This window comes from Arachis hypogaea, chromosome 19 (genome assembly GCF_003086295.3).
Source record: "Arachis hypogaea cultivar Tifrunner chromosome 19, arahy.Tifrunner.gnm2.J5K5, whole genome shotgun sequence".
Lineage (NCBI taxonomy): Eukaryota > Viridiplantae > Streptophyta > Magnoliopsida > Fabales > Fabaceae > Arachis > Arachis hypogaea.
The window spans coordinates 149,036,706-149,047,727 of NC_092054.1; the positions used below are offsets into that span (position 1 = coordinate 149,036,706).

Below are 11,022 nucleotides of genomic sequence, written 5' to 3' on the forward strand. Positions count from 1 at the left end.
GGACACCCCTAATTCGTCTAACTTTTTTTTCGTTGTTTGTCAAATTTCTTCTGCCGTATGTTTTTAATTTGATTTGAATGTGAAATTGTTTTAATTTTAATTTGACTTGAATATTAAATGACAGTGAAATTTTGTATACTAATTTGTGATTATATATTCCTTTTTTCAGATAAAGGTGAAAGTAAATGTGATTATGGTGCATTTATGTTGATTTTATGGATATAATTAATATAATTAAAATTATTTTAGTGTACGCAATTAATTTAAAAGATTATTTTATAACTTAAGTCTTGTAAATTAGTATTTTTTTAATTTTGTGTAAATTGAATTTTCTATTTTATTATCATCAAATCTATTAAACAAACATTTATTTTACTTTACTGAATATAACTATACAATTTTTTTAAAGAGTAATGCTAGAAGGTTAATTTTTTCAACTAATATTAATTAATTTTTTAAAAATTATTTTATTTATCTTAGATTTTAGGTATTAAATTTTAAATTTTAAATTTAAATTTTTTTAAATGAAAATTTTAAAGTTAAAAAATTAACTAATATAGACAAACTAACAATTAATTTTCTATACTTTGTTTTTTTTTTCCCTAAAAGGATTAATCTCTACATACAAGTAATTTTGCTATACAAGTCTTACAAGTTCTTTAATTGATATTACACTCAAATGCGCTTGTTATGCACATATGTTTCACACGCCTCTAACAGATTTTTAATTTTTGAAAGGATTCCGTTTCCTTTTTCGAATTTCTTGCCTTCTCTTTCTCCTTCTTCATTTACGTGCTTTTCTCTCTCTGTTCTCTTTCTTCGTTATTCTTGATTTCCATTGTTTTTTGACATCAAGCTTTGAAATCGTTTTTGAAGATAATGGATAATTTAACTTCAGATTATCAGATGAACCAGTGCGTGAATCTTGCCTGTGAAATTTGCTGTTAATTCTTCCTTATTTGAATTGAATCTAATGTACTAGTTCTGATTAGAATTAATATAATCTTGTCCATTTTATATCAGACGTTCGGGTGTAGATCAAGAATATTTGGGTGTATTTTTATAAAAGTTTGGGTGTATTTACAGTTTATTACTTTTCATCTGACGGAGGGTGAATTGTCTTATTCTTTTAGTTGAATTGTTTTAGTTTCTGTTTAGTTATGATTCATGAATCTGGTTTTGTTATTTTTTATGATGGTTTTATAGTTGTATTTGCATTCTATAGTTTATGCTTGTTTTAATATGGTGTATTTTGCAGTCCACTACAAGAAAAAAGGCCTGTCGGCACCCTTTTTTCTTGCCACGCTTTTAAAGCGTGCCCAAAAGTGGTCTATGGGCACGCTTTTGCGAGGGTGGCCACTGATTTGAGATTTGGCCACGCTTTTTTTGTCACGCTTGAAAAGCGTGGCCATAGAAATAAATCGGCACGCTTTTTTAAGGGTGGCCATTGATTTGAAATTTGGCCACGCTTTTTTTTTGCTACGCTTGAAAAGCGTGGCCATAGAGAGTAACCGGCACGCTTAAAAAGCGTGGCTAGTTTGTCTTCTAATAGTCACATTTTTAAAGCGTGCCCATATGCTGTGTTTATTTTGGCACCCTACAAAAGCGTACCGATAAAATTTTCTCCCCAAAATTTAATTTCCATACTTATTTAAGCACCCTGCAAAAACGTACCAATAGAAGTCTCCCCCAAAATTTTAATTTTCCACCTTTTTTTTCTCACACTTAAACTTTTTGTTTAACCTAGCAGAAGTGATAAGCTCATACATACACTTCACCACATCTCTACTTTTAACCCTAGCTAGAAGCCGTCGCACCCAGCGGCACTGTTCATCACTGCCGATTGCGATAACCGTCGCACCACCCAGCTCGCCTTCGTCTAACCCTCACACCCAGCCCTCTTTGTGTCGCACCCTAGTTGTTTCTCAACGGTCTCTCACACCATCAACGCTGCTCCGTCACACACCTAGGAATCGGCTCTGCTCCGTCCACGCACCCTCGTTAGATTCGGAACCTCCATCGGCGAGGAGAAGAGGAAGAGGAAAACCTTAGAGGAGAAGCCCTCCGCCGATTCCGCAATCGAAGCTTCGGAGAAGAAGAGGAAGTACCACGAGTCAATTGAAGAGGAGAAACAAGACTCACACCCTCTGTGTGAGGTGCGGCCACCGCAGCTTTCACCTCCAGAAGAGTCGCTGCTCCGCCTGCGCTTCCCCCACTGCACGCAAGATGAAATGTAAACCCTAATTTCTTCCATTTTCATTCACGATTTCTGATTCTACGCATTTTAGTTTTAATCCTCACTTCATTCACCGATTCTCTCTTTTTCCTCATATTCCGATTATCACTTTTTGCTTACTTCATTCATTGCAGTACGAGAAGGTTGAGAAGATTGGGGAAGGAACCTACGGCGTCGTTTACAAGGCTCCCGACCGCGTTACCAACGAGACCATCGCTCTCAGGAAGATTCGCCTTGAGCAGGAGGATGAAGGCGTTCCTAGCACGCATTTCGCGAGATTCTCTCCTCATGGAAACGCAGCACAGGAATATTGTTAGGTATTCTTTTCTTCATCCTAATCTCACTTCTTGCTATTATTATTTGAATGCGTGTATCTCTGATGAATGCTGCTTTTTAGTAATTTCTGTTTGTGGTTTCAATTGGTGAAATTCATGTGCTTTTTCAATTCGTGATTCTATCAGCTTGTTTTTAGAGTAAAATTTTCAAATTTGTACTCAAAACGATACATGTTATGTTCTGATAAACTTGATTAGTTTTGATTCCGAGTCAGATTGTGTTCAACTTTTCGGGTTACACTGAAACACTTGACCAGAAATCTGATATTGTGGTCCTTGAAGATGATCATGGCCTCTATGCAATTGATATTCTAGACCCATCCTTGGTAATTTATTCAATTGTTAATTGATTAAACCAATAATCAACAGTTCAACATAGCCTGTTTTATTTTTTGTTATTTTTTGGAAATTTTAATTAAGTGATTTGACTTGATTTTCTGCTATTATGTGAAATGTTGTTGTAGCTTACGAAATGTATACATTTGACCGAGGTGTATCATTTCCATGATATGATTGACATGCTTGTTGGGTGTGGCTACAAGAAAGGAACCACATTGCTTGGTTATGGTTATGACTTCAGGCAAAGCAATAGGTAAATTGCTCGGCCCCTTCAGCATAATATCAAGTTTAATCAGTGATTTATTTATTTGTTTAGTGGTTTTCCAATGGTATTCCACCTTTCAATTATCAAGGAAGGAAACTAATCCCCTTCAGCATAACTATGTGCCTTATTTTTGTTGGTGTTGACAGAATTGACAAGCTGATGGATGGCCTTAAAGCCAAGTTGTAAACTGCTTGCAAAGCCACTGGTGGAAGGAAAGTTAACTTGTTACTTTTCTTTGTTGATGTTATTTCTGGCTTGAATGTAGCTCTAATTAATTTTTATGAATCTGTATTTGTTTAATTGCATAGTTTCTCAGTGCTAGGAGTATTAATGCATTTCGTTAGTGCTCACTGTTGGCTAAAACAATGCTGCAGGTGTAATATGACCTTGTATTACCTGTGATGAATATGTGTTTTCTTTCTTTCCTTTTAACCAATAATCATTGATCACATACACACTACTTTTGCTGTATGTTGCCACAAGACTACGAGAGCATAGGTTTTGTCTTCTCCTCATAAATTTGGAAAGAAATGACTATAAGCTTTTTCGACTCCTTGTGTGCCTTTCTCTTGATTTAAGTTTATTATGCTGAGTTTTGGTTGTTTAAATAATATTGTTGAAGTAAAATAGACCTAGAAGAAAGTCACATTGAATAATCACGGTTGGGCATTTCATAAATTACATTTGAGCCTTGAGAAGGTGTGAATAAGATGTTGAGTCGAATGCATTATTTATACCTAACATGCATTATTTAGGATATAATTTTTTTCATGATTAATTATAACATGTGATTAACTCCGATTTCTGTACTTTATTATATTCATGCACCCTTTTTGGCTCTGAACTTATTCTTGCCGCCTAAAGAATCTTATTTTGGTTTATAGAAGTAATGTTTGACATTTAATGCTTCATATATAGACAAAATGGATTTTGATGAAAAAGAGAAAGAAAATTCAATTCACCTAAGGGATAGATATGGTTTGGTTAGGTTTTGTGTACTAAATTATAGGTACAAGGGGGAAGGTCCTGGTTCTCTGGATCTGAAAGGTGATAGAAAAGAGCAAATAATATGAAATGCCAATAGGCACTGAGGCAGAGAATAAAAAATGCCAATAGCAATGCAGATTGCTAGGTATTCAAGTTTCTTTTCAGCTTCAAATTATGCCTCGTTCAGGTTTTTCGAAGTTGATTGTGATTTCTTTCTTTTGTATTCTCTCCAGGGAGTTCCATTACAAATAAATCACAAAACTCCTCCGCAACCAGCTGCTCGCCTCTGTCTCGTGGTTCTGCTCGCCTCTGTCTCGAGGTTCTGCTCGCCGTGCTGCTCGAAGGTTAGTGCTCAGTTGTGCTGTTTTACTGCTAACATGATTTTTATTTTGAAAAACTTATTACATGTTCCTACTCTTGAAAAGAACTTAATCAGTGTTTTCAAATTTTGTTTAGATAACAATGTGTTTTTCGAATTTTATACGTTCTCAAAAATCAAAATGCTGATGTATAAAAATGAATTAAAATGCACTGTTCTTTTATTATGCATTCTTGCTAAATGCTAATACGAAACACCCGTTTTCAAGGTTTTTTCCTTTTTTTTTTTTTGAAAAATCCATTTTGTCCATATTGTTAAAGTTCTGGAGTTACTATGAATGGATTAAGCCTTAATGATAATTAAGCAAATACTTAGTTCAATTTGTCAATCATTATATCAAATATACAAACTTATCAAATACTTACAAAGAGCCGAGATATATATGATGTGATATTAATATGAAAATCCATTTTGAGTGTTCAGTCTTACAACAACATTGGAAAACTCTAACTGCAAAATACTAAAGTTGGAAAACTCTAAGGAGGTGCTCCTTCAAAGTGGAGGGAGACACAGAGTGACAATCTTAAATCCCATATAGATTTGTTCCATATAGAAGAAGTCACCTTACATGACTCAAATGAGTTTCTTTTATTTTTTTTCTCTCTTGAATTTTTGATGATATTTGCCAATAGCATTGAGGTATTACTACTATTCAGTACTGTTTGTAGACTGCAGAAAAAAATCGAGCTTAGACTACTGCAGTTTTGCTTCTTGATTTGTTCTGCATAATATTAATATTTTAGGTGGATGAAACTTCTTAATCTGTTCTTCTTAGATTCATATCTTCAAAGGAGTTTGTGCAAAGGAGTTGATGATTGACCAGCCTTGAAGTTTGGTAAATGTGGTGATTCATATCTTCAAAATTTGCTTCAGGTGCCACTCTTCACCACCACCGCTTTCAGTTTTTCAAACCTAATTTCTCTGTTTATTCTTTTGTTAATTGTTATAACTAATGTTTTTTTATTTTTTATTTTTTATTTTTTATTCATATTAATTTTTTGTATTGTTTGCTTGATGGAGTATATTTTCTTCTACGATGATAAGCTTGTTTTCTTTTTCAACTTTTTAATTTTCTGATTTGATTTGATTTATTTTGGGGTTGATGGATGATGCTACGGCTCCTAATCACTTTTTTAACGAGTTTGATTGTGGTTTTGCTGGTGTGGCTTCTATGTTTGTCTCCTTGTTTCTATTTTAAGATATATGCCTTTTGTTTTGACTTCTAGTCTCCTTTAATGGAACCTTGAACCCAAACATCTCATTTCAACTTTGGCTAAATTTTTTTGGACAGATATCTATTAGTAGTTGGTTGCAGTAATTATATTTAAATAGTTCAGATTCATGGGATTATTCGGGTTATTTTCATTTTTTGGTCCGCTTGTTAGTTTTGTATTTTTGTGGTGTACTAGCATGCTTTGAATTGAAACTCACTTATGTCTTTACTCTTTAACAGTTCTTTCATTTTACCAGTTGATGATTGAAATTGATACTGGGTAAATACTTCCATTTGTGTTTATAGCTTAGCTTGATGTGTTGTTTGAGTGTGGTGCAGCAATTTGCTATGAAACTATGAATAAGGAGTTTAAAAGGGGGAAATTGTAATGTTGTTTTATTGTATTCAGAATGTGGTTGGTTTTGTGCTTTCTTACTGTTACTTGAGATTAGGGTTTGAAATTATGCAAATTTACTTTAGATGAAGTTCTTTCATATCGTTACTGTTCTGTGCATAGTTCATTATTGAGAGGGGGTGGTAGATTTACAAATCAATTTTCTTCTTTCTAGATACTAGAGAGGGATTAATGTCTTTTGGATTATACCAGTGAACTTTATTTTAACTTGTATATTCTTCACTTTTTTGTGTTGCTTTTGCTTATGCTGAAATTAATAGAATAGGTCTATAATTACTACATATAGTGTCAACTTATGTTCTAAACAATTTTTGATGATATCTGCAGGATGATGAGAGCCACAATCACACACAGAGTTTTAAAGCAAATGGTAGCAAGAGTTTTTCCCACATCAACTTTTTGTTAATCATAGTTCTGATGTATATCACTTTTTGGTTTTTCATCCTTCATATCTTTGGGAATATTACAGTTTTAATTTAAATTATTATTATAGCATGTACATAATTCATGTAAATCAATAAAAAATCAATTCTTATGCATTCTAATTTTCTCTTTTTAATAATTATTATAGAATTGTAATTTTTTAATTATTATTATGCATTCTAATTTTCTTTTTTTTTTTAATTTGACAAAGGAATAGGCCACGCTTTGAAAGCGTGGCAAAAGGCTTTAGTGGGAAAGCCACGCTTTTAAAAGCATGGCTGTATGTGTTCTATTGGCACGCTTTCAAAGCGTAGCCAAAACCAACTTTCTTGGTACGCTTCAAAAGCGTGGCGATATGTGAACTTTTCGGTACGCTTTAAAAGCGTACCGATAGATTAACATCTATGGCCACGCTTTTAAGCGTGGCATGAGTTGAAAGCGTGGCCAAAAGAAAAGCGTGCCGATAGATCTATAAAAGCGTGGCGATAGAGCAACCGGCACGCTGGCAGATGTGACCCTTTCAAAAGCGTGCCGATAGCTCAAAAAGCGTGGCGAAAAGCTATCGGCACGCTTTTTAGTACTTTTCGGCACGCTTTAAAAGCGTGGCAAAAAGCTTATTTTCTTGTAGTGGTCTTTGCTTACTTTGGTGGCTGATTTTAGTGTACACGTAACATAACTTATTTCTGTATCTGCAGCAAATTTGGGTGTATTTTTATTCTGATGAGTTCTGCATAATTCAGAACTCTTCCTCTTCCTCCTCTTCATCTTCTTCTTTTTGGGAGGAAAAAATCAAACAAAGAAAAAAAATACATAATGTTACAAAATCAAAAGAAGAAGGAGGAGAAACACGATGATGAAGATGAAACACGCGAAGAAAAAGGAGGAGAAACACAAAGAAGGAGGAGAAGAAGAAGGAAGAAGAGGAGGAGGAGGAAAAACGCGAAGAAAAATGACAGTTGTGGTTTTCATCGAGGAAGAAGAAGAAGAGTCGTTCATAATGGTGAGTAGCGCGCTTTGGAAATGGGAAGTGGTTGAGTAACGTGCGTGTATTTACTCTTTAATGTGGGAGTGTAATGCGCGTGTGTTTTGTTAGGCTTGTGCCAACTTGTAAGACTTGTAAGCCGAAAAGGCTTGTATGTGTAGCATACTTGTTTCTAAAATTGTTTAACAAATTAACAGTTTTTTTTTTAACAAAGGGAGCTCAACACAATAAAGTGGAGCATAAAGAAACACAGTATAACAAAACATAAGACAAGCATAGATAAAATGGTTGCATCCGTTGTCATCTCCAGCATTGCCATCAACAACCAAACGGATCAACTCCACACCATTCCCTGTAGCTCAAGAAAGACCTAATCTTTACTCCTTCAACACTTGTCTGTACGCTCTGAAAAACTCTACTATTACGCTCCAACCAAATGTTCCAGACAACCGCACAGAATCCTGTCAGCCATTTCCTTTGCTCATACTTGCCACCTGGTACTCCAGTCCAGCTCTCAAAGAACTCTTTTCCAGTCCCCGGAATGACCCATGCTCTAGCATCACCCATCAACCAAGCACACCAAACCTGCCAAGTAAACTCACAAGCAAAAAATAAATGATGCACTGATTCTATGTCATTGTAACATAACACACATATATTGTCATTATGATTAATAATGCCTAGTCTAGTCAGTCTCTCCTTCGTGTTAACCCTGCCTACTAAGACAAACCATGCAAATAGTTCAACCCTTGGAGGAACCAAGCCTCTCCAGATGGAACTAGTGAAGCTGTAACTCGTGATGTCCATTGGGAGGGTCTCTTTCTGCAACACCTGCACAAACGATTTAGTGGAAAAAATACCTTTCCAGACCATTGAATCCTCTCTATCAACCGACAAACTTACAGCCCGTAACTGCTCGTAGAGTTGATTGAGTATCTCCAACTCCCATTGGAAGAATTCTCTCCTCCACTGGAAGTTCCACACCCACTCTAACCCATCCCAAAACCCACAGTCCCCTATTACAGATCCTTGTTGATTTGAAACCGAGAAGAGTCGCGAAAAACAAACTTCCAACGATCCACCTTGTAACCAAGCATCCTCCCAAAAACGAGTGCTTCTGCCGTTTCCCACCTCCATGGACAAGCCACTGATAATCATATTTCTTATATGCTGCTCCTTAATATTGAGCTGACAGATATCTTTCTACGGACTCCCTTTTGATGGCAAAGGTTGCCTTGACAACATTACAATTGGGTCCAACTGATTACAGGAGCAAACAACCTTCTTCCAAAGCGGGCATTCCTCCTTCGAGAAGCGCCAGCACCACTTGAAAAAAAGCGACGCATTTCTAATTAAAGCATCTCCCATCCCCAAACCACCTAGCTTTTTCGGAGCTTGAACTACCTCCCATCTCACCATTGGTATCCCGCTATTCCCATCTTCTTTACTCCATAAGAACCTTCTTTGTAGTCCAATTATCTTTTCTGCAACCTCCTTTGGCATCTTATACAAGCTTAAGTAGTAAATCGGCAGGCTATTGAGAACAGATTTTATGAGGACCAACTTACCCGCTTTGTTGAGAGTTCTAGCTTTTCATAGGCTCAGCTTGTCTTCCACCTTGTCTATGATTGGTTTCCAGGTCTTCACCAACCGAGGGTTAGCACCAAGGGAGATTCCTAAGTACCGTACAGGTAACGCCGCTTCTGCACATCCCAACAAACCACACATATTTATCACCCATTCCTGCTCGTAGTTAACCGGGATTAGGCTCGACTTCTCAAAATTGATGCTCAGACCAGAATCGCAGTCTTTATTCTAGCCTTATTTCGCACTAGCCTTCCATTAATCACTAGAGAATCAATTCTGTTATTCCTCCTTCTTGCCGATGCCAAGTTATGGAAGTACCTAGTGTTCTTGTCCATATCTCGAGCATGTTGGGAGCGGGACATTTGCTTCCAATGAATCTCCTTTCTGACATACCACTTCGCACAGCAAGTCACCAGAGCCTTTCGTCTAGCCTCCATTGTTCCATCATAGCTACCAGCACCAACCAAATCATCAATTTTCTTAATCTCTTCCTCAAACTTCTTTATCCTGCTGTCCATGTCTCCAAACTTATCCTTATGCCATCTTCTCAGTGGTACTGTCAACGCCTTAAGCTTGTTGGTGAATATATCATCTCCCAAGTGCCTCCACTCATCCTTTACCAACTTCAGAAACCCGTCATGCGTAAACCAAGAATCCAAGCTGCGAAAAGGTCTCGGACCCACACAAAGTCTAGAATCTTCTAAAATCAATGGGCAATGATTTGACAGGCCTCTCGGTCCTCCTTTCAAACGAGTATCTAGGAACTCCTCAAGCCACTCCACACTGACGAGTATTCTATCAATACGGCTACAAGACTAACCTCTAAACCATGTGAACTTCCGATCAGATAACGGTAAATCTACTAACTGTAAGTCCTGTACCCATTCCTTGAAATCCTCCGCAGATGCCGGTAAACTAACAGCGCCTTTTCTTTCTTCCAACTGTAGTACCTCGTTAAAGTCTCCCATGAAGCAAAACGGAACCTGACATAGACCCGCAATGTAACTTAACTCCTCCCACATCACCTGTTTCTCACTCCGAATATGTGCACCATATACCAAGCAGAAAGCACAATTAAAATTATTTTTTGTCAGCACACCTTCAACACACAGCCAACATCTCCTTTATAGCACTTCGTACGTTTAAATAAAAAATTATCCCACATTAACAACAAACCGCCAGAGGCGCCAACTGATTCCACAGAGTCCCAACCCACCGTATCACTCCCCCACAAGCGTGCAACATCAAACTTGGTCACCACCTCCCTCTTGTTTCTATTATACCTAGCATATTCAACCTAAATTTCTTCTTCAACTCTTTCACCATACTCACCTTTCCACACCCTCCTAAGCCTCTAACATTCCAACAACTATAAATCATTTAAACGAATTGCTACACACCTTGTTATGTTGTTTGGGCCTACTCCTCCTAGCTTTCTCCTTTTGTTTTGCCATCTTTCTTTTTGCTGCGATGGCTTCATTTTGACTCTGTAGAATCGCCATGATATCTTCTTCATCGTCATAGACCGCACCTGACTCCACTGCTAGCTTCCATGTTTCCTTGTTTTCTAATATCTATCCTGCCTGGGTATCCCGCTGATCAGATTCTGGTCTTACGCTTCCAATTTCTGCTTCAGAGCCAGCATCCTCTGTAAACCGGCCAGTCACGTCGTCTTCCCACACCTTCATCATTCCCTTCTATCTCTTCCAACCCGCTCCCCTTCCCATCCCTTCCTTGAACCAGCAGGCGTTGTTCTCCATCTACGGCTCGCCTTCCTGGATCGTAACCAACCTCCTCTACTTCCAGTTCGTCCTCAAAACCACCCCTCTTTTGTTGTTCCACCGTGCTCATTCCTTCGCGG

General features: G+C 37.2%; 1 protein-coding gene and 1 long non-coding RNA gene across 4 annotated transcripts; one reads left to right on the plus strand and one right to left on the minus strand.

Annotated features, from left to right (window-relative positions):
• The first annotated feature begins 1,675 nt into the window (after positions 1-1,675).
• On the plus strand, positions 1,676-6,714 carry LOC112779647 (uncharacterized). Of its 3 annotated transcripts, none has more exons than XR_003190806.3 (8): positions 1,676-2,233; positions 2,371-2,553; positions 2,787-2,897; positions 3,036-3,163; positions 3,322-4,307; positions 4,396-4,506; positions 5,317-5,414; positions 6,497-6,714. It is a non-coding gene; the product is annotated as an uncharacterized lncRNA (long non-coding RNA). The 3 variants fall into 3 exon arrangements; XR_003190807.3 differs by having other exon boundaries at positions 1,688-2,233; positions 2,770-2,897; XR_003190809.3 differs by lacking the exon at positions 2,787-2,897 and having other exon boundaries at positions 1,680-2,233.
• Positions 6,715-9,364: 2,650 nt separating this feature from the next.
• Positions 9,365-10,663, minus strand: LOC112779046 (uncharacterized). Its single transcript, XM_072228597.1, has 3 exons — positions 10,562-10,663; positions 9,982-10,186; positions 9,365-9,861 (listed from the first exon to the last, which is right to left on the minus strand). Exons 1-3 carry the CDS (start codon positions 10,661-10,663, stop codon positions 9,365-9,367), a joined length of 804 nt encoding a protein of 267 aa, XP_072084698.1.
• Between the last annotated feature and the right edge of the window lie 359 nt (positions 10,664-11,022).